The sequence below is a fragment of the Pongo abelii genome, chromosome 4 (assembly GCF_028885655.2).
Source record: "Pongo abelii isolate AG06213 chromosome 4, NHGRI_mPonAbe1-v2.0_pri, whole genome shotgun sequence".
NCBI classification, from domain to species: domain Eukaryota; kingdom Metazoa; phylum Chordata; class Mammalia; order Primates; family Hominidae; genus Pongo; species Pongo abelii.
In genome coordinates this window covers 146,580,870-146,606,086 of record NC_071989.2, presented here as the reverse complement: position 1 = coordinate 146,606,086, position 25,217 = coordinate 146,580,870, and the positions used below count along the sequence as shown (strand labels likewise).

The 25,217-nt window shown below is 42.1% G+C and overlaps 2 protein-coding genes across 2 annotated transcripts in view; one reads left to right on the top strand and one right to left on the bottom strand.

Moving 5' to 3' along the window:
* Positions 1-1,669: 1,669 nt before the first annotated feature.
* CDC23 (cell division cycle 23) overlaps positions 1,670-25,217 on the top strand; it is a 30,223-nt gene continuing 6,675 nt past the window's right edge. The window contains exons 1-9 of the mRNA XM_002815925.5: positions 1,670-1,866; positions 1,955-2,027; positions 8,366-8,503; positions 12,572-12,614; positions 13,291-13,396; positions 13,500-13,632; positions 15,941-16,118; positions 16,200-16,297; positions 16,446-16,527. Of these exons, the coding sequence (XP_002815971.2) occupies positions 1,706-1,866; positions 1,955-2,027; positions 8,366-8,503; positions 12,572-12,614; positions 13,291-13,396; positions 13,500-13,632; positions 15,941-16,118; positions 16,200-16,297; positions 16,446-16,527 (1,012 nt within the window). The 5' untranslated portion in view covers positions 1,670-1,705. The remainder of the gene's footprint in view (positions 1,867-1,954; positions 2,028-8,365; positions 8,504-12,571; positions 12,615-13,290; positions 13,397-13,499; positions 13,633-15,940; positions 16,119-16,199; positions 16,298-16,445; positions 16,528-25,217) is intronic.
* On the bottom strand, positions 18,384-19,360 carry LOC100450086 (heterogeneous nuclear ribonucleoprotein A1-like 3). The gene has a single exon (XM_002815926.6). The coding sequence runs from the start codon at positions 19,358-19,360 to the stop codon at positions 18,398-18,400; it is 963 nt and encodes a 320-aa protein (XP_002815972.3). The 3' UTR covers positions 18,384-18,397.

Below are 25,217 nucleotides of genomic sequence, written 5' to 3'. Positions count from 1 at the left end.
CTACTTTGGAGGCTGAGGCGGCAGGATCACTGGAGCCCAGGAGTTTGAGGATGCAGTGAGCCTTGATCGGGCCGCGGCCACTCCAGCCTGGATGACAGAGCGAGACCTTCTCTCTTTTTTTTTTTTTTTTTGAGACAGAGTCTCGCTCTGTCGCCCAGGCTGGAATGCAGTGGCGCGATCTCTGCTCACTGCAAGCTCCGCCTCCCAGGTTCACGCCATTCTCCTGTCTCAGCTTCCCGAGTAGCTGGGATTACAGGTGCCTGCCACCACGCCCGGCTAATTTTTTTTTCGTATTTTTAGTAGAGACGGGGGTTTCACCGTGTTAGCCAGGATGGTCTCGATCTCCTAACCTCGTGATACGCCCGCCTCGGCCTCGCAAAGTGCTGGGATTACCGGCGTGAGCCACCGCACCCGGCCGAGACCCTTTCTTAAAATAAATAAAATAATAAAATGACAATTTAAAAATAGATAACTTCTATATAACACCCAGGGAATGACAAAATGGTTTCAAAAAAATGCCCGAGGGTTGGTAAGATAGTATATTACTATGAAAGGATAAAAACCAAAAAACGCCGAAAATGTTCAGGTAATGTTTAAGAACATTGGGCTTTGGAGTAAAATCTGGTTTATAGTCTAGACTCTCTCCTTGGAAGAGTGATAGAACTTCTCTGAGCTTCCGTTTTTTTTTTTTTTTTTTTTGACGGAGTCTCGCTCTGTCGCCCAGGCTGGAGTGCAATGGCACGATCTCGGCTCACTGCAACCTCCGCCTCCCAGGTTCAAGCGATTCTCCTGCCTCAGCCTGCCGAGTAGCTGGGACTACAGACGCGTGCCACCACGCCCGGCTAATTTTTGTGTATTTTTAGTAGAGACGGGGTTTCACCGTGTTGGCCAGGATGGTCTCGATCTCCTGACCTCGTGATCCGCCCGCCTCGGCCTCCCACAGTGTTGGATTACAGGCTTGAGCCACTGCGCCTGGCCGAGCTTCTGTTTTTCTTTCTATAAAATTGGGATGATACGAATATCATAGTGCTGTTTTTAGGATTAAACCAGATTATAGTTGTAAAAGGGCAGAACCTGTTGTAGGATAAGCCCTCAATAAATGTGAAATGTTAACAATTATTGTTAAATAAATATAATAGAACAATGCTCTCACCCCCACCTCCCCGGGCTACCCGGGGCAAGAAAGGGTAGACAAAGAGGAAAAATCCTCCACATGGGGCGATACATCCTCCTATTTTAAGGAAGAATCCAGAGGCTACCATGCATCTTTCCTAGCATATACATCACTTTGTCATTATCTGGTACAGAGTCGGCCCTGAAACTACACCCTTTCTATTTTTCATCCAATCACATCACCCCTAAAGTGAAAGGCACTTTCCCTTCTCCACCCTTTCTTGCCCTTACTCCCACCCCTAGCTTCCCAGTTTACTTTTCGCAGTCACTCATTCCCTTCTTCCCCGCCCCGCCCAGAGGTCGTGGCTTCTCCCTCGCCCCGCCTATTTTCTAATTTTCCCGCCTCAGTAGCTCTTGGCCATTTGGGGGTGTAGTTGTTTCTTTTCCCCCGCCTCTTCGTGACGTTTCAGAAATAAGACCTATGATTGGTTTTCCGGAGCAAGAGCCGGCCAATGAGAGGCAGATATTTTTGGTGCAGAGGGGCAGCCAGTATTATCGCCGATGATTGGCTGGAGTGGCCCGAGTCGGGAAAATGGCTGCGAGTACCTCCGTAGTCCCGGTGGCTGTGACGGCGGCAGTGGCGCCTGTCTTGTCCATAAACAGCGATTTCTCAGATTTGCGGGAAATTAAAAAGCAACTGCTGCTTATTGCGGGCCTTACCCGGGAGCGGGGCCTACTACACAGTAGCAAATGGTGAGATGTTGGAGTGGGAAGGGACGGGGCTTGGATCCTTGGCCTTGAGAGGCTTGTCGAGCTGATTTAGTTTGTGTGGGTGTTCCAGGTCGGCGGAGTTGGCTTTCTCTCTCCCTGCTTTGCCTCTGGCCGAGATGCAACCGCCTCCGCCTATTACAGAGGTAAGGACATGTTTACAGTGAGCGCTCCCCATCAACCCAGGGGTGTGCCTCAAGAGCCACTGAGTGCTCTGTCACTGGAGGAGAGCAAACTGCTTAGCAGGAATGTTTGTAGAGGGAATTCAGGCATTCAAAGAGCTGAGTGTTTTAAATGGTTTTATCCATTTAGTTTTCTTGGGCTTTGAAAGACTTGGTGGTGCTCTTATTTAAAGCTGGAGAGAATTGGTAAACAATTACTGCTTATGATTTCAGCCTTTTAGGGCTAATAGCCAAACCTAGACATGAGTGCTTCATAATAGTAAATATTATTATAAGGAATTATTATAAGGATATCTCATAATAAATACGCAAAAGAATGAGAAGAATCAAAAGTTTTGTTCTGGCGCGGTGGCTCACGCCTGTAATACCAACACTTTAGGAGGCCGAGGTGGGCAGATCACGAGGTTAGGAGTTCGAGACCAGCTTGGCCAACACGGTGAAAACCCGTCTCTAGTAAAAATACAAAATTAGCCGGACATGGTGGCGCGCACCTGTAATCCCAGTTACTCGGGAGGCTGAGGCAGGAGAATCGCTTAAACCCGGGAGGCGAAGGTTGCAGTGAGCTGAGATCGCACCATTTCACTCCAGCCCGAGGGCAGAGCGAGACGCTGTCTCAAAATAAATAAATAAATAAAGTTTTTACAATACCTACACTGTTGTCTGATCATCATAGCAAATAATGGTTAAGTTTAGGTGCTGGGTTGAGAAGACTCTGGGTTCAAATGACCTTTGGCAACTTAACCTTCTGAGCCAGTTTCCTCATCTGTGCAGTGACGATAGTAATAGTATCTACTCAATGGGGATATTGAGAGAAGTCAATGAGATAATAATATAGACCACTTAGAAGTGTGCCTGGTGCTTGCATCTATATTTCGGTCAAGTTCTTTGTTGGTAGCACGAATGTGGGCAAATGATTTCTAAGTGACAGCCTTCTCGTCTATAGGTAATGTTAATAATTGCTGGGTTTTCAAGAAGATTAAATAAAGCAATAAGAGTAAAGCATACGGTATATTCTTAGGTAAATTTTTTGAGTCAATGCAGTTTATATCTGTCTGATTAGCTTTTACTCTTGTGCCCACTTTCATAATGCCTAGGCCCATCGTTGGTCCTGAATAGGATAAATAATTGTTTTTGTTGTTTAAATTTTAGATTCAGGGGTTACCTGTGCAGATTTGCTACATGGATATATTGTGTGATTCTGAGGTTGGGCTTCAGTTGAACCCATCACCCAAATAGTGGACATAATACCTGATAGATAGTTTTATTTTATTTTACTTTTTTTTTTTTTTTTTTTTTTTTGAGACGGAGTCTTGCTCTTGTTGCCCAGGCTGGAGTGCAATGGCATGGTCTCGGCTCACTGCAACCTCTGCCTCCCGGGTTCAAGCAATTCTCCTGCCTCAACGTCCTGAGTAGCTCGGATTATAGGCACCTGTCACCACGCCTGGCTAACTTTTTGTATTTTTAGTAGGGACGGTTTACCATGTTTACCAGGCTGGTCTGGAACTCCTGACTTCAGGTGATCCACCTGCCTTGGCCTCTCAAAGTGCTGGGATTACAGGCGTGAGCCACTGCACCTGGCCAGATAGTTTTCACCCTTTGCTTTCCTCCTTCCCCACTTTTGGAGTCCCCGGTGTCTGTTGTTCCCATCTTTAAGTTCTTGTGTACCCAGTGATCAGCTTCCACTTGTAAGTGAGAACATGCTGTATTTGGGTTTCTATTTGTGTGTTAATTCACTTGGATAATGGCCTCTAGCTGCATCCATGTTACTGCAAAGGACATGATTTTGTTCTTTTTTATGGCTGTGTCGTATTCCATGGTGTATATGTACCACATTTTCTTTAGTTCACCATTGATGGGCACTTAGATTGATTCAATGTCTTTGCCATTGTGAATAGTGCTGTGGTAAACATGCGAGTGCAGGTGTTTTTTTGGTAGAATAATTTATTTTCCTTTGGGTATATACCCAGTAATGGGATTGCAGAGTCAAATGATAATTCTATTTTTGGTTCTTTGAAAAATCTGTGAACTCTGTTAGTTCAGAGGCTGAACTAACTTACAGTTCCACCAACAGTGTATAAGTGTTCCCTAAATAGGATAAATAACTGTTGAATGAGTAAATAAAGCATATTTATTGAGAAGTAGAACCTCAGTAAATATCACCCTGTCCTGAGGGTTCGTATTATATACAGGGATTTTACAGACATTGCAGAAACCTGACCATTATTGAATTATTGTAGAGTATTAGCTATTGGTTTGTTGAATAGCTTTCAGTTTGCTGTGAGAATAATTGATTCAGCAGCCTCTTTACCAATTTGTTGTGTACTTAGTGTTTTCAGGTCTTCTCTAGGGACTATCTCTAAAAAACCCCAGAGTAATGTTTTGATCTAAAGTGTAAACTCGAGTAAACCTTAAAACTGTGATTTATTTATTTTATTTTGTTTATTTATTTTTTTGAGATGGAATGTTGCTCTGTCACCCGGGCTGGAATGCAGTAGTTTGATCTCGGTTCACTGCAGCCTCTGCCTCCCAGGTTCAAGGGATTCTCCTTCCTCAGCCTCCTGAGTAGCTGGGACTACAGGCATGTGCCACCACACCCAGCTAATTTTTTGCATTTTTAGTAGAGATGGGGTTTCACCGTGTTGGCCAGGCTGGTTTGAACTCCTGACCTCAGTTGATCCACCCACCAAGGCATCCTAGGGTGCTGGGGTTACAGGTGTGAGCCACCGTGCCTGGCCAAAACTGTGAATTTTTTTTTTTTTTTTTGAGACGGAGTCTTGCACCGTTACCCAGGCTGGAGTACAGTGGCTCAATCTCGGCTCACTGCAACCTCCACCTCCCAGGTTCAAGCAATTCTCCTGTCCCAGCCTCCTGAGTAACAGGTGCATGCCACAACACCTGGCTAATTTTTTTGTATTTTTGGTAGAGAGGAGGTTTCACCATGTTGGCCAGGCTGGTCTCGAACTCCTGACCTCAAGTGATCCACCTCTCTCAGCCTCCCAAAGTGCTGTGCTGGGATTACAGGCATGATTCACTGCTCTCAGCCATAACTGTGATATTTAAAGTTATTGAAATTCAAGAGTATTATGCTTGCTCAATCTACGTAGTAGATGTTTGTTATACTTACTCTCAATTTTTTTTTTTTTCTTGAGATGGAGTTTTGCTGTATCACCCAGGCTGGGGTGCAGTGGCGCAATATCGGCTCACTGCAACCTCCGGCTCCCGGGTTTCAGTGATTCTCCTGCCTCAGCCTCCAGAATAGCCGGGATTACCAAATGTGCCACCACGCCTGGCTAATTTTTGTATTTTTAATAGAGACGAGGTTTCACCATGTTGGCCAGGCTGGCCTCAAACTGCTGACCTTAGGTGATCCACCCACCTCAGCCTCCCAAAGTGCTAGGATTACAGGTGTGAGCCACCACACCTGGCTTGCTTACTCTCAGTGTTTTATAAACATTACCAAAGAAGCGTGTCACATAAGGCTTTAAACTCGTTATCCTTTGTCTTGGACTCGAAGCTTTTCTTTTCTTTTCTTTTTTTTTTTTTTTTTTTTGAGTCTCTGTTGCAGAGGCTGGAGTGCAATGGCATGATCTCTACTTACTGCAACCTCCGCCTCCCAGGTTCAAGTGATTCTCCTGCCTCAGCCTCCCAAGTAGCTGAGATTATAGGTGCTCACTACCACACCTGGCTAATTTTTTGTATTTTTAGTAGAGTTGGGGTTTCACCATATTGGCTAGGCTGGTCTTGAACTCTTGACCTCAGGTGATCCACCTGTCTTAGCCTCCCAAAGTGCTGGGATTACAGGCATGAGCCACCACACCCGGCCCTGAAGCTTAGCTTTTCTGAATATAAGATGTGACTAGGACCAATTGTGGCTTCTTGGTTTAAAAACTCAACCTGGCTGAGCATGGTGGCCCATGCCTGTAATCCCAGCACTTTGGGAGGATTGCTTGAGGCCAGGAGTTCCAGACCAGCCTGAGCAACATAGTGAAGCCATATCTGTACTAGAAATACATGGTGGTGCGGTGGCACGCACCTGTGGACCCAGTGACTTCAGAGGCTGAGGTGGGAGGAGGATCACTTGAGTCCAGGAGGCTGAGGTTGGAGTGATCTGAGATTGCGCCACTACACTGCAGCCCAGGAGACAGAGTGAGATCCTGTCTCAAAACGAAACAAAATAAAACTCAGCCAACTGCTAAATGCCTCTAAATTACATGTAATTTTCAGTAGAACATTCCAGATTCTTCCCATAAGCAAGAATGAAACAAAAAAATTTAAGATTATATAATCCAAATGGTAAAACTTTCTGAATGATAAGGATATATAGACTGTTACGAATATATTTTATGCTGGGCCTATAGTATGCATGTATACATAGTCTTATATAATCTGAATGCTTTTCATTATAATCCATTTTGTTTTCCTGATGATGCCTTTCTTGGTTTTTTTGTCCCACTCAACAATAACGAGTATTTCTTACTCAAAAAGGCATAATGCAGGTGAAAGAGTTGGGGGGAAAGAAATAAACAAGTGGTGAGTGGATATGAGAAGAGCCTCCAGAATCCTAAATTAAATGGTTGTATTTAGGACATGTTGATCCAGTGAAGAAAGCACTGAATATGTTTTGGTTCCAGTTTTGTTCTGGTGATATTTGGGGCAAGAAAGATGAGGAAAATACAGTTATTCAAATTTTAATTAACTCATCCTTAGAATTTGGAGGATTGGGCCAGGCGTGGTGGCTCATGCCTGTAATCCCAGCACTCTGCCGTGAGTTCAAGGCGGGTGGATCGCTTGAGGTCAGGAGTTCAAGACCAGCCTTGTGAAACTCCGTCTCTACTAAAATACAAAAATTAGCCGGGCATGGTGGCGGGCGCCTGTAATCCCAGCTGCTAGGGAAGCTGAGGCAGGAGAATCACTTGAACCTGGAAGGTGGAGGTTACAGTCAGCCAAGATCGCACCACTGCATTCCATTCTAGGTGACAGAGTGAGACTCTATCTCAAAAAAAAAAAAAGAATTTGGGGGATTGAATTTTTGTCTTTTGTTTTTTTTGAGACAGAGTCTTGCTATGTCACCAGGTTGAAGTGATGTGGCGCGATCTTGGCTCAGTGCAACAAGGCTCACTGCCTCAGCCTCCTGAGTAGCTGGGACCCCAGGCACGTAGCACCATGCCCAACTATTTTTTTGTATTTTTAGTAGAGGCGGGGTCTCGCCACGTTGCCCAGGCCGGTCCTGAACTCCTGAGTTCAAGCCATCCTCTTGCCCTGGTCTCCCACAGTGCTGGGATTACAGGTGTGAGCCACTGCGCTCAGCCAAGGATTGTCTGTTTTTAACTTAAATGTGACATTATCTAATTTTTTTTTACATAGAGAATTACAGCTGTGTTCTGTGCCTTCAGCAATACTAAATTATGACAAAACTTTATTGAAGTACAAAAAATATAAGTAATTGCACGTACATTGCATTTATGTAGGAATGTAAAAGACAGGAGAAGGAATAGAATGCCAGTATTAATGCTGGATATTTTATGTGACTCACATTTTCCTCAAGTCAAATCTGTAAGGTCAGTATTATTGGCTTCATTTTACAGATGAAGAAATGGAGGCTAAGAGAAGCTAAGTAACCTCCCTACCAATGTCCTGAAACCAGGAAATCAAAAAGTCAGAATTTGAATCTAGGTCCTTAACACCAAAGCCTATTCAACTTTCTACTACATTTATAGAAACAATACACATTTATGAGTGTGTTCGTTTAGTTTTTTAAAGTTTTCTTTTTTCTCCATCTTTTTATTTTGAAAAAATTGGAAAGAAAAGCTTGGCCAGGTGCGGTCGCTCATACCTGTAATTCCAGCACTTTGGGAGGCCGAGGCAGGCAGATCACTTGAGGCCCTGAGTTTGAGACCAGCCTGGCCAACATGGCGAAACCCCATCACTACTAAAAATACAAAAATTAGCTGGAAGTGGTGGCGCACACCTGTAATCTCAGCTACTCTGGCAGCTGAGGCACAATAATTGCTTGAACCTGGAAGGCAGAGGTTGCAGTGAGCTGAGATTGTGCCACTGCACTCCAGCCTGGGTGACAGAGTGAGGCTCTGTCTCAAAAAAAAAAAAAAAAAAGAGTTCTGTGGGCTTACTTGGTAATAAAATAAATATATAAAATTATATATATATGCATCTACATATTCTAGGTTTTTAGGAGGAAGAAAATCATTTTTCTCTTACATCTTGAAATTAACGAATATACTTTTTAGATTTGAACTTTTGTTGTCCTATTCCCAACCACTTACATAAGCTTGTTTCTTTTTTAGGAAGATGCCCGGGATATGGATGCCTATACCCTGGCCAAGGCCTACTTTGACGTTAAAGAGTATGATCGGGCAGCACATTTCCTGCATGGCTGCAATAGCAAGAAAGCCTATTTTCTGTATATGTATTCCAGATATCTGGTGAGGGCCATTTTAAAATGTCATTCTGCCTTTAGTGAAACATCCATATTTAGAACCAATGGAAAAGTTAAATCTTTTAAATAGCTTAGCAATGGGCCACTGAATGAATGTACTTTATACATAGCAATAATAAAAAAAGATATCATAAATAAAGTTAAAAATGATGGTACAGAAGAAAATATTCTTAGGAATGACAGGATAAGTAACAACCTGATTATTTACTTTAGGTTATATAAGGTTCTTCATGCCTGTGAATTAATATTATTGTGTAAGAATTGAGTTAAAAAGCCTGGGCTGACTTTTAAATTTATAAATTCATTTATCATTTTTATAGTATATTTATTGTTTTTCTTTCATGACTATTAAAAAGTATGATTGTAAAGGACAATGCAAGTAAACCAACTTAATACTGTATTGAATAATAATTTAAGTACAATTTATTATTTTACTTTGAAACATTATAAATTTACTTTCCTACTTTTTCTTAGCTGTTATCTATATAAATTGATTTAAAAAAACATTTTATATACTCCTCATTTCCTAGTACAGGTTGAGTATCCCTTATTTGAAATGCTTGGGACCAAAAGTGTTTCAGATTTCAGGTTTTTTTCAGATTTTGGTATATTTGCATTATACTTACTGGTTGAAATAGAAAATGCTGCAGTGAGTGTCATTGGTGCTGAAAAAGTTTTGGGTTTTGGAGCAGTGCAGATTTCAGATTTCCTGATTTAGGTTGATCAACTATTAGCATAGCTTGTATTTGTCAAGCATGGTAAATTCTTGCAGTTATGGACTATGTTTACATCATCTTTGTTTTTGTTTTTTTTTCCAATTTACCATTTTAACATTTTTAAAGTGTATGGTTCAGTGGTATTAAATGCATTCATAATGTGCAACCATCACCACCACCCATCACTAGAACATTTTTTATCTTGTAAAACTAAAATTCTATACCCATTAAACAGTAACTCTCCATTTTTCCCTTCCCCCAAGGTGGACCCCTTGGCAACCACTATTCTATTTTCTGTTTCTATGATCTGGACTACTCTAAGTACCTTAGATAAGTGGAATCATGCAGTGTTAGTCTCTTTATGACTGGCTTATTTCACTTACCATAATGCTGTCAAGTTTCATCCATGTTGTAGCATATATAAGAATTTCCTTTTTTAAGGTTTAATAATATTCCGTTGTATTTATATACCACAGTTTACTTACCTCCATGAGTTTAAGAAAGATATTTTGAAATTATGGGATTTAAAAAGTTAATCTTTCACATACAATCTATACCTGTGTAGAAGCACTAATTTGGATGAGTTATGGTAGAATAGAACCAGCATTTGCTGAAGTTTGGGATAAAATAAAGTTCCTTAAGACAAATATATAAAATATAAAAGGAAGCCTGGGTGGCATGGTGAAACCCCATCTCTACAAAAAATACAATAATTAGCCAGGTGTGGTGGTGTGTGCCTGTGGCCCCAGCTACTTGGGAGGCTGAGATAGGAGGATCGCTTGAGCCCAGGTGGTGGAGGTTACAGTGAGCCAAGATTGTACCACTGTACTCCAGCCTGGGCAACAGAGCAAGACCCTGTCGCCAAAAAAAAAAAAAAAAAAAAGAAAAGAAAAAAGAAAGTCTGAATGTTTACTTTGCTTTTTAGCCTTTTATTTGAAAATAATTCCAAATTGACGAGATACGAGAATAAGAATAGTACAAAGAATACTCATGTACTTTTTTTTTTGAAATGGAGTCTCGCTCTGTTACCCAGGCTGGAGTGCAGTGGTGCGATCTCAACTCACTGCAACCTCTGCCTCCTGGGTTCAAGCATTTCTCTTACCTCAGCCTCCCAAGTAGCTGGGACTACAGGCGCATGCCAGCATGTCCAGTTAATTTTTGTAATTTTAGTAGAGATGGGGTTTCACCATATTGGTCAGGCTGGTCTCGAACTCCTGACCTCCTGCCTTGGCCTCCCAAAGTGCTGGGATTACAGGTGTGAGCCACTGTGCCCGGCACTTATGTACTCTTTATACAGATTTGCCTATTGTGAACATTAATCCTATTTGCTTTATCATTTCTCTCTACTTTACACAATGTGTGCATACACATGGAATTGTTTTACTCTGAACCATTTGAGAATAAGTTGCAAATATCATGGTTCTTTACCCCTAAATGCTTCAATGTGTTCTCTTTAGAATAAGGACATTTTCTTAAATAACCACAACTTAGTTACCAACTTTAGTAAATTTAACACCATATTGTTAAATATGGTATTTGGTACCATATTCAATCTATTGTTGAATTCCAATTTTTTTTTTTATTTGAGATGGAGTCTAGCTCTGTCGCCCAGGGTGGAGTGCAGTGTTGTGATCTCAGCTCACTGCAACCTCCGCCTCCCAGATTCAAGCGATTCTCTAGCCTCAGCCTCCTGGGTAGCTGGGATTACAGGTGCTCGCCACCATGCCTGGCTAATTTTTGTATTTTTTAGTAGGGATGGGGTTTCGCCACGTTGGCCAGGCTGCTCTGGAACTCCTGACCTCAGGTGATCGGCGCGCCTCGGCCTCCCAAAGTGCTAGGATTACAGGCATGAGCCACTGCACCCGGCCGAATTCCAATCTTGTCAATTGACCCAGCAGTGTCTTCTATAGCATTTTCCCCTCAGTACAATCTAGAATCAGTTGTCAGTCTCTTTAATCTCCACTAATCTGGAACAGCCTTATTTGTCTTTTATGACGTTGACTTTTTTTGAAATTTATAAATCTTCCCTCCCTGTTTCTTTTTCTTTCTTTCTTTTTTTTAATTAATAGAGTATTTTTTAGAGCAGTTTTAGGTTCACAGCAAAATTGAGCAGAAAGTACAGGAGTTCCTATATACCTCCTTCTCCCCTCTCACAGAGGTTCTCTCACCATCAGTATCCTGCACCAGTGTGATATATTTGTTGTAATCAATGAACCAGTATTGACACATATCAACAAAAGTCCACAGCTTACATTAGGGTTCACCCTGTGTTGTACATTCTGTGGGTTTGACTTCTTTTCCCTTTCCATTTCCCCTTCCTTTCCTTTCCCTCTCTCCTCCTTTTTTCACATATTCTTGGTATGTGAATCTTTCCCTTTTGTTAATAGAACATTCTTCATTTTGGATATGTCTGATGTTTTTTCACAGGGCATTGCATCTAGTGTTACACAATGCCTATAAGCCCCTCACTGCTAATGTTAATTTTGATCATTTGATGAAGATGTTATCCATTTTCTCCACTGTGTAGTTACTGTTATTTCCCTTGCAACTCATCAACAATCTGTGGGGATAACACTTTAAGACCATGTAGATATCTTGCTCCTCATACAAATTTTTCTCTAAATTTAATATTCATTGTTAATTTTTATCTGAAGCAATCTTTAATGTTTCAAAATGATGATTTTCTACTCTAGCATTCTGTCTACATTTACTACTCAACGCTTGGCATTTTACTTTAAGAAAGAGCCTTCCCTCCCTTTCCCCATTTATTTGTCTATTCAGTATCAATATGGACTCGTGGATTCCTATATTTTTAATTGTGCATAATTCATTACTTAATTATTTTGGTGCTCAGATAACTCCAGATTTGGCCAGGGAGCCCCTGAAGAGTTATTTGAAATTAGTGACCAGCTGGGTGCAGTGGCTCACGCCTGTAATCCCAACACTTTGGGAGGCCAAGGTGGGCAAATCTCTTGAGGTCTGGAGTTCGAGACCAGCCTGATCAGCATGATGAAATCCCGTCGCTACTAAAAATACAAAAATTAGCCAGGCGTGGTGGCGGGCGCCTGTAATCCTAGCTACTCCGGAGGCTGAGGCTGGAGAATCACTTGAACCTGGGAGGCAGAGGTTGCAGTGAGCTGAGACCACGCTACTGCACTCCAGCCTGGGCAACAAAGCAAAGTGAGACTGTCTCAATAAATAAATAAATAATAAATAGTGACCAAAAGTCAATGCCATTTTGGTTGAACTTGGCCCTTTAGGTAGGATCAGGATGCTAGTTTTAGAATATGTTTTAGAATAAACTGAAAAAAGACCTATTTGTTGATTTTCTCTTACAGTCTGGAGAAAAAAAGAAGGACGATGAAACAGTTGATAGCTTAGGTACGAATTTTTTTCTTTTACCTTTTGACCTAAAAAGCAGGGTTGCAAACTTAAATGCCTCCAACAGCCAGGCAGGTAATGTGAATGGTCTGAGGATAACCATTACAAATTGGAAAGCACCTGGCTTATCTCAGCTACCTTGTACCCAGCTATAACTGAGGGCTGTCTTGGGGGAATCTGGGGTTGGTATTGTGACGGCTTTCTTCCCTTGGCCCTTCTTTGTTCCCTGCAACCTGAAGCTAGAAATTTAGAGTTTTAGTTGAGGTTTTTGATTTTTAAACATTCATAACGAATTCCAATTAAAAAAAAAAACAACTGTGTGGGTCTAACAGAGTATGACTGTAAACCCATTAGTATTTGCAATTTCTGGAATATAGGAAATGGGTTGTGTAAGATATCATTGGTACCTTGTGTTTGCTAGAGGTTTCAGGTGTAACTTTCGTAGATGCTAAAGAGAATATCTATGCATATGAAAATGAGCTGGGTACAGTGGCTCACTACTATAATCCCAGCACTTTGGGAGTCTGAGGCGGGAGGATCACTTGAGCCCAGGAGTTTGAGACCAGCCTAGGGAACATAGCGAGACCCTGTCTCTAGAAAAATAAATAAATAAATAAAATAAGAAAATGAAAACCAGCATCCTAACCTTAGAGCAGAGACTCTGTTTCTTTCCTAGGCCCCCTGGAAAAAGGACAAGTGAAAAATGAGGCACTTAGAGAATTGAGAGTGGAGCTCAGCAAAAAACACCAAACTCGAGAACTTGATGGATTTGGACTTTATCTGTAAGTGTTACAGTAATTTGGAACTTTCTGTAACATATTCCGCTGAGTAGAAAGGAGCTATAAAATAGCATTAACTTCTGTGATTGTTTCTTTTTTTTCCGAGGTATGGTGTGGTGCTTCGAAAACTGGACTTGGTTAAAGAGGCCATTGATGTGTTTGTGGAAGCTACTCATGTTTTGCCCTTGCATTGGGGAGCCTGGTTAGAACTCTGTAACCTGATCACAGACAAAGAGATGGTAAATTGTGATGAGCTATGTGAAAAACCCTCTGCTTCAAGCCTTTTGTAATTCTGTAGTAATATAGAGGGGGGAAAGTTTTGGCAGGCCTTTGGTTATAGTTCTCCTTTTGCTGCGCCTCTGGTGTCTTTCACTGTTTTGGAATTAAATCTTTGTTTGAAAGACTGATGACTAGCTCTTTTTCAGTAGTTGCTGTTGGATTTGTATCCAGTTATATTAGAATATTTTTTTCATATTCATGTTTTCACATTTCAGTTCTATTGTGACTTGTTTTTGTTTTTGTTTGAGATGGAGTCTTGCTCTTTCATCTAGGCTAGAGTGCAATGGTGTGATCTTGGCTCACTGCAACCTCTGCCTCCCAGGTTCAAGCAATTCTTCTGCCTCAGCCTCCCAAGTAGCTGGGACTACAGGCATGCACAACCATGCCCAGCTAATTTTTGTATTTTTAGTAGAGATGGGGTTTCACCATGTTGGCCAGGCTGGCTTTGAACTCCTGACCTCAGGTGATCCTCCTACCTCAATCTCCCAAGGTGCTGGGATTACAGGCATGAGCCACCACGCCCAGCCTACTGTTACTTATTTTATAGACTGAATATTATTGTAGTTTCTCCCCTAATCCCAAAGATGCTATAGGAAAGGTTTCTCTGCTATCAAGAATTGTATTAAAACATTATGGCCAGGCACGGTGGCTCATGCCTGTAATTCTAGCACTTTGGGAAGCCAAGGTGGGTGGATCACCTGAGGTCAGGAGTTCAAACCAGCCTGGTCAACATGGCGAAACCATGTCTCTGCTGAAAATATAAAAATTAGCCAGGTGTGGTGGTGGATGCCTGTAATCCCAGCTACTCGGGAGGCTGAGGCAAGAGAATCACTTGAACTTGAGGGGCAGAGGTTGCAGTGAGCCCTGATGGCGCTATTTCACTCCAGCCTGGACGAAAGAGCAAAACTCTGTCTCAAACAAACAAACAAAAAAACATTGTTCAGGCCTCTTCTGAGCTGTCATGGATTCTGTAAAGATTCGGAAATTTGCTTATTAAAGAAATAATGTATATTAAGTTGTTCTTAAACTCCAGTCATTTTATTAGCCATTAGTAGAGGACATTGTCTATAGTGTTTATTTTGCTGTTCTTCAGTAGTTAATGGAAGCAACAATACACTTCTTTTTTTGGCCTTAAAGTCTTGTTGATTTCCCCGAGTAATGATTTATGTCACTAAATCTGTATCTGAAATCTTATCTTGGTTTACTTTTATTCACCTATGTGTAACTGCCTACTAGACTTTCATTGAAGGTTTGTTAAACAATCTCTGGATTCAAAATAGCAAAACCAAATTCCTTGTCTTGCCTACTAAATTATTTCTCCCAACTTGATAGACTCTTACTAGCGTTGCTATTAATGACATCCAGTCTTGGCACATTAGAGTCATACTTGTGTCTTCCTTTTCTCTTATCTGCTTTTTTCTAGTCTGTCATGAGACATAACCATAGTTTCTTGTATACATCTCTTTCTCTTGGTTTCCTTTATCATCTCAGTTGTCATCTCAAATTTGGATTACTTATAAATAATGGATACTTTCTATCTAGGGTTCCCATTTTTATACTTTCATTTCCAAGTCATCTGCATACTATTTACAAACTATTTTTTTCTTTTTTTTGTTTGTGGAGATGAGGTTTCACTCTCTTGTCAGGGCTGGTGTCAAACTCCTGGCCTCACGGGATCCTCTCCCATAGCCTCCCAAAGTGCTCGGGTTGCAGGCTTCAGCCATTCCACCTGGCCTGTTTCCATACTTATTCTTAAAGCTTCCATGTCATCATGTCATTCTCTTACTGAATATTTGCAGTGGTTCCCTATTGTGTCCCATTATCTGTTGTACCCTAGGATGCACTTTACCAGTTCAGTTTGATTTTTCCGCTACTTCCCAGTACATAGCCTCCCCGCAAACCAAGCTAGTTTCCTCATCCTACTCACTCACAATCATCATGACTGTTTTGCCTCTCCTTATGCTATTACCCGTGTCTAGACTATTGTCTTCTTTCTCTTCCTCTCCCCTTTTGTATTCAAATCCTACCCATTCTCTAAGACTCACCTCAAATCCTGTCTTGTCTTTGGAGCCTTTCCCAACTAGGCTATTCCTCCCTATTATGCTTGTAAGTCATATTCACTTAATTGGACTGCCCTGTTTTCATTACTAGGTGTTCTAATAAAATTTTAGTGATAAATTCTTTTAGATAATAAAGATAGTTCCTGGATGTTTGTTTGAGAGAGAGGTCAAGTTATATTAAGTGTGTCCCTCTCTCTCCTGCTGCCAGCTGAAGTTCCTGTCTTTGCCAGACACCTGGATGAAAGAGTTTTTTCTGGCTCATATATACACAGAGTTGCAGTTGATAGAGGAGGCCCTGCAAAAGTATCAGAATCTCATTGATGTGGGCTTCTCTAAGAGCTCATATATTGTTTCCCAAATTGCAGTTGCCTATCACAATATCAGAGGTGAGTGAATAAAGACAATGAAATACTATCAGACCCTGACAGGTGCATTGTGCTGTTTTCTGAACTATTTTCTTTCTGCAGATATTGACAAAGCCCTCTCCATTTTTAATGAGCTAAGGAAACAAGACCCTTACAGGATTGAAAATATGGACACATTCTCCAACCTTCTTTATGTCAGGGTGAGCTGCTTCCCTTGCTTGGATTTGATTAAGCTCTTTTGTGCACTAATCTCCTGGGTTGGATTGTCACCCACTTGTATTAGCTACAGGAAAAATAATTTAGGGAGTTCTTTTTTCATGTTTATACTGTCTTTTTCTTTTATCCCAGAGCATGAAATCGGAGTTGAGTTATCTGGCTCATAACCTCTGTGAGATTGATAAATATCGTGTAGAAACGTGCTGTGTAATTGGTAAGAGTTAACTACATTTTTTCTTTTAAGATTTATATTTATTATAAGTAACACAGGTGAGAATAACTACAATTAGCTAGGGATGGTGGTGCGTGCCTTTAGTTTCCTCTACTCAGGAGACTGAGGCGGGAGGATCGCTTGAGAGCCCAGGATGTCAGGGCAGCAGTCAGCTGTGATCACGTCACTGCACTCCAGGGCTGGGCAACAGAGTGAGAGCCCATCTCTTAAACAAACAAACACAAGCAAACAAAAACTCAATAATACGAAAGTGCCAAAGGTAACAATTACATACCATAGAATGTGAAAGCTCACTAATTAATCCTACTCTGAAGATTGTTTGGTGAACATGATTCCAGAATATTTTTCTGTGCAAATATTAAAAATGTATGTGTAGGGGCCAGGCGCGGTGGCTCATGCCTGTAATCCCAGCACTTTGGGATGCCAGGGCGGGCAGATCATGAGGTCAGGTGTTTGAGACCAGCCTGGCCAATATGGTGGAATCCCATCTCGACTAAAAATCCAAAAATTAGCCGGGTGTGGTGGCATGCGCCTGTAGTCCCAGCTGCTTGGGAAATTGAGGCAGAAGAATCACATGAACCCGGGAGGTGGAGGTTGCAGTGAGCCAAGATCGTGCCACTACACTCCAGCCTGGGCGACAGAGTGAGACTCCGTCTCAAAAAAAAAAAAAAAAAGTATGTATTATATGTGTATGTCTATATTGTTTGCTTGCCAAAACTGTATCATTATACATAGTGCTATCTAACTTCCTTTTTTTTAACTTAATAATACATCTTTGCCATCTTTTCATGTTAGTACATTTAAACTTGTATTATTTTTGATGACTAGCATTTTATAGATGTACTTTTTTTTTTTTTTGGAGACGGAGTCTCGCTCTGTCGTCCAGGCTGGAGTGCAGTGGTGCCATCGGCTCACTGAAAGCTCTGCCTCCCAGGTTTACACCATTCTCCTGCCTCAGCCTCCTGAGTAGCTGAGTTTACAGGGGCCCGCCACCACGCCCGGCTAATTTTTTGTATTTTTAGTAGAGACGGGGTTTCACCGTGTTAGCCAGGATGGTCTCGATCTCCTGACCTTATGATCCACCGCCTCGGCCTCCCAAAGTGCTAAGATTACAGGCTTGAGCCACCGCACCTAGCCAGTTATTTTATTTTATTTTTATTTTTATTTTTTTTGAGACGGAGTCTCGTTCTCTTACCCAGGCTGGAGTGCAGTGGCATGATCTCGGTTCACTGCAAGCTCCGCCTCCCTGGTTCAAGGGATTCTTTGGCCTCAGCCTCCTCAGTAGCTGGGAATACAGGCACCCGCCACCACGCCCGGCTAATTTTTTTGTATTTTTAGTAGAGACAGAGTTTTACTGTGTTAGTCAGGATGGCCTCAATCTCCTGACCTCCAGATCCGCCCTCCTCGGCCTCCCAAAGTGCAGGAATTACAGGCGTGAGCCACCGCGCCCAGCCCTGGCCATCATTTTAATTTAATCATTTTCTTTTATTTATTTATTTATTTTTTACACAGCACATTAAAAAAAAGACATTTATTCAGCGTCACGATCAGACTATTACATTTAGCAATCAACAGCGTAGGTACAAAAAAAAAAAAACACATTAAAACTGTTTGTTGGAATGCTTTACACTTTCCACAGAACAGAAACTAAAATAACCTGTTATACAATTAGTCACAAATACAGTCCTCGAGTTTTTTGCCCATACACATGAGTATTTGTCTAAAACATGTCTTCTTTGTAGCAGCTAGGCCCTGCCACCACTGTGCTTGGCTGAGTTCACAAATCTGTTGTAACCTGTGTCTTCCCTGTCACTTCTCTGGCTCTCCTCTCCTGCTAAGCTTTGTTTCCTAATTAAAATCTTCTGCCACTGCCATAGCTACTGCTGCTGCTGGAACTGCCATAGCCACCTTGGTTTCCTGGTTTTGCAAAGTATTGGCCTCCACCGCCATAGGGGCCAGAGCTTCTGCCTGCAAAATTTCCTCCCTTCATGGGTCCAAAATTTGAAGACTGATTGTTGTAATTGCCAAAATCATTGTAGCTTCCACCACCTCCAAAATTGCTTCCATCATTACCAAATCCATTATAGCCATCCCCACTGCCACCATATCCACCACCACTAGGGCTGCCACCAAAGCCACCACGACCACTGAAGTTTCCTGCATGACCAAAGTTGACATTCCCACCGAAACCACCTCCACGACCACCACCAAAGTTTCCAGAACCACTTCGACCTCTTTGGCTGGATGAAGCACTAGCCATCTCTTGGTTTGACAGGGCTTTCCTAACTTCACAGTTGTGGCCATTCACAGTATGGTATTTCTGAATGACAGTCTTATCCAGAGAGTCATGGTCGTCAAAGGTTACAAAGGCAAAGCCCCTTTTCTTGCCACTGCCTTGGTCAGTCATGATTTCAATCACTTCAATTTTTCCATACTGTTCAAAATAATGTCTTAGGTGATGTTCTTCAGTGTCTTCTTTAATGCCACCAACAAATATCTTTTTCACAGTTAAGTGGGCATCTGGTCTTTGAGAATCTTCTCTTGAGACAGCTCTGTTTGGTTCCACAACTCTTCCGTCCACCTTGTGTGGCCTTGCATTCATAGCTGTATCCACCTCCTCCACAGTGGCATATATGACAAACCCAAAGCCCCTGGAGTGCTTGGTGTTTGGATCCCTCATTACCGCACAGTCCGTGAGCATTCCCCATTGCTCAGAATGGCTCCTCAGGCTCTCATCGGTTGTTTCAAAGCTCAACCCTCCAATGAAGAGCTTCCTCTGCTGTTTGGGCTCTTTAGGAGACTCTGACTCAGACATGACGGCAGGGAGAAGAGAGACTTTAATGATGCTTCTTTGGTGGCGTCCATGGGCCAATCATTTTCTATAAATAAGTTGTGGCTAGTTTTTATTAATATAAACATTGCACAGCCGGGTGCAGTGGCTCATGCTTGTAATCCCAGCACTTTGGAGGTCGAGGTAGGCAGCTCACCTGAGGTTGGGAGTTTGAGACCAGCCTAACCAACATGGAGAAATCCCGTCTCTACTAAAAATACAAAATTAGCCTGGTGTGGTGGCACGTGCCTGTAATCCTAGCTTCTTGGGAGGCTGAGGCAGGATAATAGCTTGAACCTGGGAGGTGGAGGTTGTGGTGAGCTGAGATCACGCCCTTGCACTCCAGCCTGGGCAACAAGAGCAAAACTCTGCCTTAAAAAAAAATTGCTTCAGGAAACATCTTTGTACATGTATATTTATTTTTGCATGCTTATGCAACTATATATAATAAGTTCCTAGCAGTGAAAGACTGGATCAAAGGTGTATTTGTTTTAAACTTTAATGTAGCTAAAAAGCTCATAAGAATTTCAAATCCGAAGACAAGACTGCCTGTTTCCTACATCAGGGTGTCTCATTCTCAGCACTATTGACATTTTGGGCTGGATAATTTTTTTGTTGGGGACTGTCTATGCATCATAGATGTTAGCTGTATTGCTGGCCTCTACCCACTAGATGGCAGTAACTCCTTTCCCCCCAGTTGTGACACCCAAAAGTGTTTCTAGCCATTTCCAAATGTTCTCTGGGAGTCAGAATCACTCTCGGTTGATAGCCATGGCCCTATATACTATACTTGGCCACACTGTGTGGCCTGATAATCAGTTGACATAGACAGCTGAATGATTACTCCCAGGTGAAAATAGGTTTGGTTGGTTGTGATTGAAAGCCTAGCTTCCCTGGTTCCTGGGTCTTTGGTCACATTACATTGACATCATATATTTGTACCTTTCTAGGTTAGGATATTGTTAATAAACAGATGGAATTTTAATCCACCAATCATTCAATAAACTTTTTTAGCCCTTGAAGAAGTTATGGTCTAGTATAGGAAGTAAGCATTAATAAAAAATATAGTAAATCCTATGAGAACAGGCCAGGCGCAGTGGCTCACACCTGTAATCTCAGCACTTTGGGAGGCTGAGGTGGGCAGATCACTTGAGGTCAGGAGTTTGAGACCAGCCTGGCCAACATGGTGAAACCTTGTCTCTACTAAAAATACAAAAAAATTAGCCGGGTGTGGTGGCACATGCCTATAGTCCCAGCTACTCAGGAGGCTTAACTAGGAGCATCTCTTGAACCCAGGAGGCAGAGATTGCAGTGAGCCAAGATTGTGCCATTGCACTCCAGCCTGGATGACAGAACTAGACTCCATCTCAAAAAAAAAGAAGAAGAAATTCTATGAGAACACAGATTAACAAGGAACAAATGATCTTTTCAGTATCAGAGCATTATAAATAAATCACAAAGTCCATTATGGTGAGAGTGGGACTGCAGTTTATTCAGAAAGCATCTCTTTTGCATTTTCTGTGTGCCAGGCACTGTGCCTTTTATTGCAATACCTACCCCAGTTGCCTATTGAAGATGACCAGTAAGAAAACAACTATAATTCAATGCATTGAGTGTTATGATTAAGGTAAACCCAGGATGCTTAGGGAATACATAGGAAAAGCATGTAATCAGTCTGAGATTAGGAAGGCTTCTTGAAGAAGGTGATGCTTAAAGGATGGGCAGGAGAAAAAGAACTCAAGAAGGGAGAAAGGTTGACTTCGGAAGGGCATTGAAGTGTACAACAGACATTGTGCTTGAAATAGTTCACTGTGCCTGAGGCATGGTGTGGGAGGTAAGAATGTACAAACAGGGGCCAGATCTTGAAGAGCCTTTGATGCCTTTCTAAAGTGGTCAGACTGTCACTTTAGAATGATGACTGGAGCTGGGCACAGTTGCGTGTGCCTATAGTTCCAGCTACTCAAGAGGCTGTAGCGGAAGGATTACTTGAGCTCAGGAGTTCAAGTCTAACCCAGGCAACATAGTAAGACCCCATCTCTAAAAAAAAAAAAAAAAAAAAAGTTTTATTTAGAAATTAGAAAAAAAAAAAAAGATGACTGGAGACAATGTGCTGGGAGGATTAGAAAGAGGGCAAGACTAGAGACAGGGAGGCCAGGTAGGAGGATGTTACAATAATCAAGTCCTAGGAATGATAGCCTAAACTGATGTATTGGCAGGAGGAATGGAGAGAGGCAATTGGGTTTGTTTGTTTGTTTCTTTCTTTATTTATTTTGAGATGGAGTTTCGCTCTTGTTGCCCAGGCTGGAGTACAATGGTGTGATCTCGGCTCACTGTAGCCTCCACCTCCCGGGTTCAAGCAATTCTCTTGCCTCAGCCTCCCGAGTAGCTGGGATTACAGCTGGGATTACAGGCGCCCGCCACCATGCCTGGCTAATTTTTTGTATTTTTAGTAGAGACAAGGTTTTGCTATGTTGGCCAGACTGGTCTCGAATTCCTGGTCTCAGGTGATCGCCTGCCTCAGCCTCCCAAAGTACTGGGTTTCCAGGCATAAGCCACTGCACCTGGCCGGCAATTGGATTTAGAAGTTATTTAGGAACTAGAACAAACAGGAATTGGTGATTGGGTAATCAGATTGATACCAGTGCCCTTTATTTTATTTTATTTATTTATTTTTTGAGACTGAGTCTCGCTCTGTCAACCAGGCTGGAGTGCAGTGGTGCTATCTCAGCTCACTGTAACCTCCGCCTTCCAGGTTCAAGTGATTATCCTGCCTCAGCCTCCTGAGTAGCTGGGATTACAGAATGCACCACCATGCCTGGCTAATTTTTGTAGTTTAGTAGAGATGGGGTTTTACAGTGTTGGCCAGATTGGTCTTGAACTCCTGACCTCAAGTGATCCGCCCACCTCGGCCTCCCAAAGTGCTGGAATTACAGGTGTGAGCCACCGCATCTGGCTTTATTTTATTATTATTTTTTATATAGAGACAGGGTCTTGATCATAGCTCACTGTAACCTTGAAATACTGGGCTCAAGTGATCTCTGACCTTAGCCTCCCAAAGTGCTAGGATTGTAGGCATGAGCCACCATGCTCGGCCCCAGTACCCTTTACATGATGAAAGGAAATAGAGATAGGGGACACAATGAACAATTCTTTTTTTTTTTTTCCTTTGAGATGGAGTCTTGCTGTGTCGCCTAGGCTGGAGTGCAGTGGCACGATCTCGGCTCACTGCAAGCTCCGTCTCCCAGGTTCACGCCATTCTCCTGCCTCAGCCTCCCGAATAGCTGGGACTACAGGTGCCTGCCACCACGCCCGGCTAATTTTTTGTATTTTTAATAGAGACGGGGTTTCTACCACTACAACGATTCTTTTTTTTTTTTTTTTTAACATATTTTTAACAGTTCTTTTAAAACAGAGACAGTTAAAGTCAAAGGAAGCCAGGCATAATTACTAGCATCAGTAGTCTTAGTGACTTGTGAGGCTGAGGCAGGAGATGGCTCGAGCCCAGGGTTCGAGTCCAGCCTGGGCAACCCCATCTGGCTTTAGACAGTGAGACCCTGTCTCTATTTAAAAAGAAAAAAAAAGAAAAAAAGAAGGCCAGGCGCAGTGGCTCACGCCTGTAATCCCAGCACTTTGGGAGGCTGAGGTAGGTAGATCACGAGGTCAGGAGATCGAGACCATCCTGGCTAACACGGTGAAACCCCGTCTCTACTAAAAATACAAAAAATTAGCTGGGCGTGGTGGCGGGCGCCTGTAGTCCCAGCTACTCGGGAGGCTGAGACAGGAGAATGGCGTGAACCCTGGAGGCAGAGGTTGCAGTGAGCCGAGATCATGCCACTGCACTCCAGCCTAGGCGACAGAGCGAGACTCCATCTCAAAAAAAAAGGCCGGGCACGGGGGCTCACAGTGCCTGTAATCCCAGCACTTTGGGAGGCCAAGGCGGGTGGATAATAAGGTCAGGAGTTCAAGACCAGCCTGGCCAACATGGTGAAACCCTGTTTCTACTAAAAATACAAAAATTAGCTAGGCATGGTGGCAGACACCTGTAATCCCAGCTACTTGGGAGGCTGAGGCAGGAGAATTGCTTGAATCCAGGAGGCGGAGGTTGCAGTGAGCCAAGATCATGCCACTGTGCTCCAGCCTGGGCAACAGTGAGACTCCATCTCAAAAAAAAAAAATATATATATATATATATACACGTATATATATATACGTGTATATATATATGTATATACGTATATATATATGAGAAGAATAATTATTTAGAATCTTCTTTTTTCTTTCTTTTAATAATCATTTGAGGTGAACTCCTTAATGAATTGTGTTTTTTTCTTAATATATCCGTAATAACCAGTAAAATTTCTGCATACAGTCAATAAATGTTTGTTGAATTCAGCCCACCTACCTTAAAAATCAGAGCAGGGAACATTTGATATGACAAAAAATATACGTTAGCTTTCATATTATAGCCAGTTCAGAGGAAGTGAAAAGGAGAAAGAAGGATGGAGAGAAGAAAAGGAAACTGAGGACCTGAGAGAATGAGACAATCTTAAGAGTAGAGTGATGGCAAGAATCTCCTACTTGTTTAGTCCTGGCTTCTTTTGCTTTTATGTCTTGATGTGACTTGCTCCCTTCTGTACCTGTCAGTCACAATCTCTACCTGAGCGGCAGCATTTTATTTTTTTATATATATATATATATATATTTACATATATGTATACTGCAGTATAGCATAGTTAAGCTTTGGACTCTGAGCCAGATTGCCCAATTTTAAATTCTGGTTTAGATACTAACTAGCTGTGTAATCTTGGACAAGTTACCTAACCTTCTGTGCTTTAGTTCCTTCATCTGTAAAAGGAGAATAATAAAATGTGAGCCACTGTGCCTGGCCCATAAAGGAGATTTTTTAAAGTGCAGGGTTTCTTTTGCTTGCTGTACCTTTCCCCCTTTAAGTTACTTGTGTTAACATGTTCTCATGCCACATTAAAAGGAATATGTATATATACATATGCAAGGTTTAATGAGCTGCTTGCTTTACAAAAATAGGATATTATATACATACTCTGCATTTTGGTTTTCTCATTCAACAGTATTTCATGAAAATCCTTCCTAGTGTTGGTGTAGCTCTTCATTCTTTTTTAAAAAAATATAGTTTAGGCCAGTGCAGGGGCTCAGCACTTTGGGAGGCTGAGGCAGGAGGATTACTTGAGCCCAGGAGTTCAAGACCAGCCTGGGTGGGTGGATCACCTGAGGTCAGGAGTTCGAGACCAGCCTCGCCAACATGGTGAAACCCTGTCACTACTAAAAATATGAAAATTAGCTGGGCGTGGTGGCGGGTACCTGTAATCCCAGCTACTTGGGAGACTGAGGCAGGAGAATCGCTAGAATCCGGGAGGCGGAGGGTGCAGTGAGCCAAGGTCGTACCATTGCACTCCAGCCTGGGTGACAAGAGCGAAACTCTGTCTCAAAAAAAAAAAAAAAAAAAAGACACAAAAAAAACACATAGTTTTATTGGGGTATAATTTACATACCATAAAATGTACATTTCAATGAGTTTTTGTAAATTTATACAGTTGTAACCATTACCATTATCCAGTTTAGAATACTTCATTACCCCAAAAAATTCCCTCGTGTGTATTTGCAGTCAGTCCCATTCCCATCCCCCAGCAACCACTGCTTTGCTTCTTTGTAGTTTTGCCTATTCCAGGAATTTCATATAAATGGATTCTTGCAATATTTAGTCTTATAGTCTGGCTTCTTTCAGTTAGCTTTTCTTGTTTTTTTGAGACAGGGTCTCTCTCTGTCACCAGGCTGGAGTGCAGTGGCATGAATTCCTGGGCTCAAG

Bases quoted from the DNA above. Each gene is read 5' to 3' on its own strand.
- LOC100450086 (XM_002815926.6), bottom strand. From the start codon at position 19,360: ATGTCTGAGTCAGAGTCTCCTAAAGAGCCCAAACAGCAGAGGAAGCTC.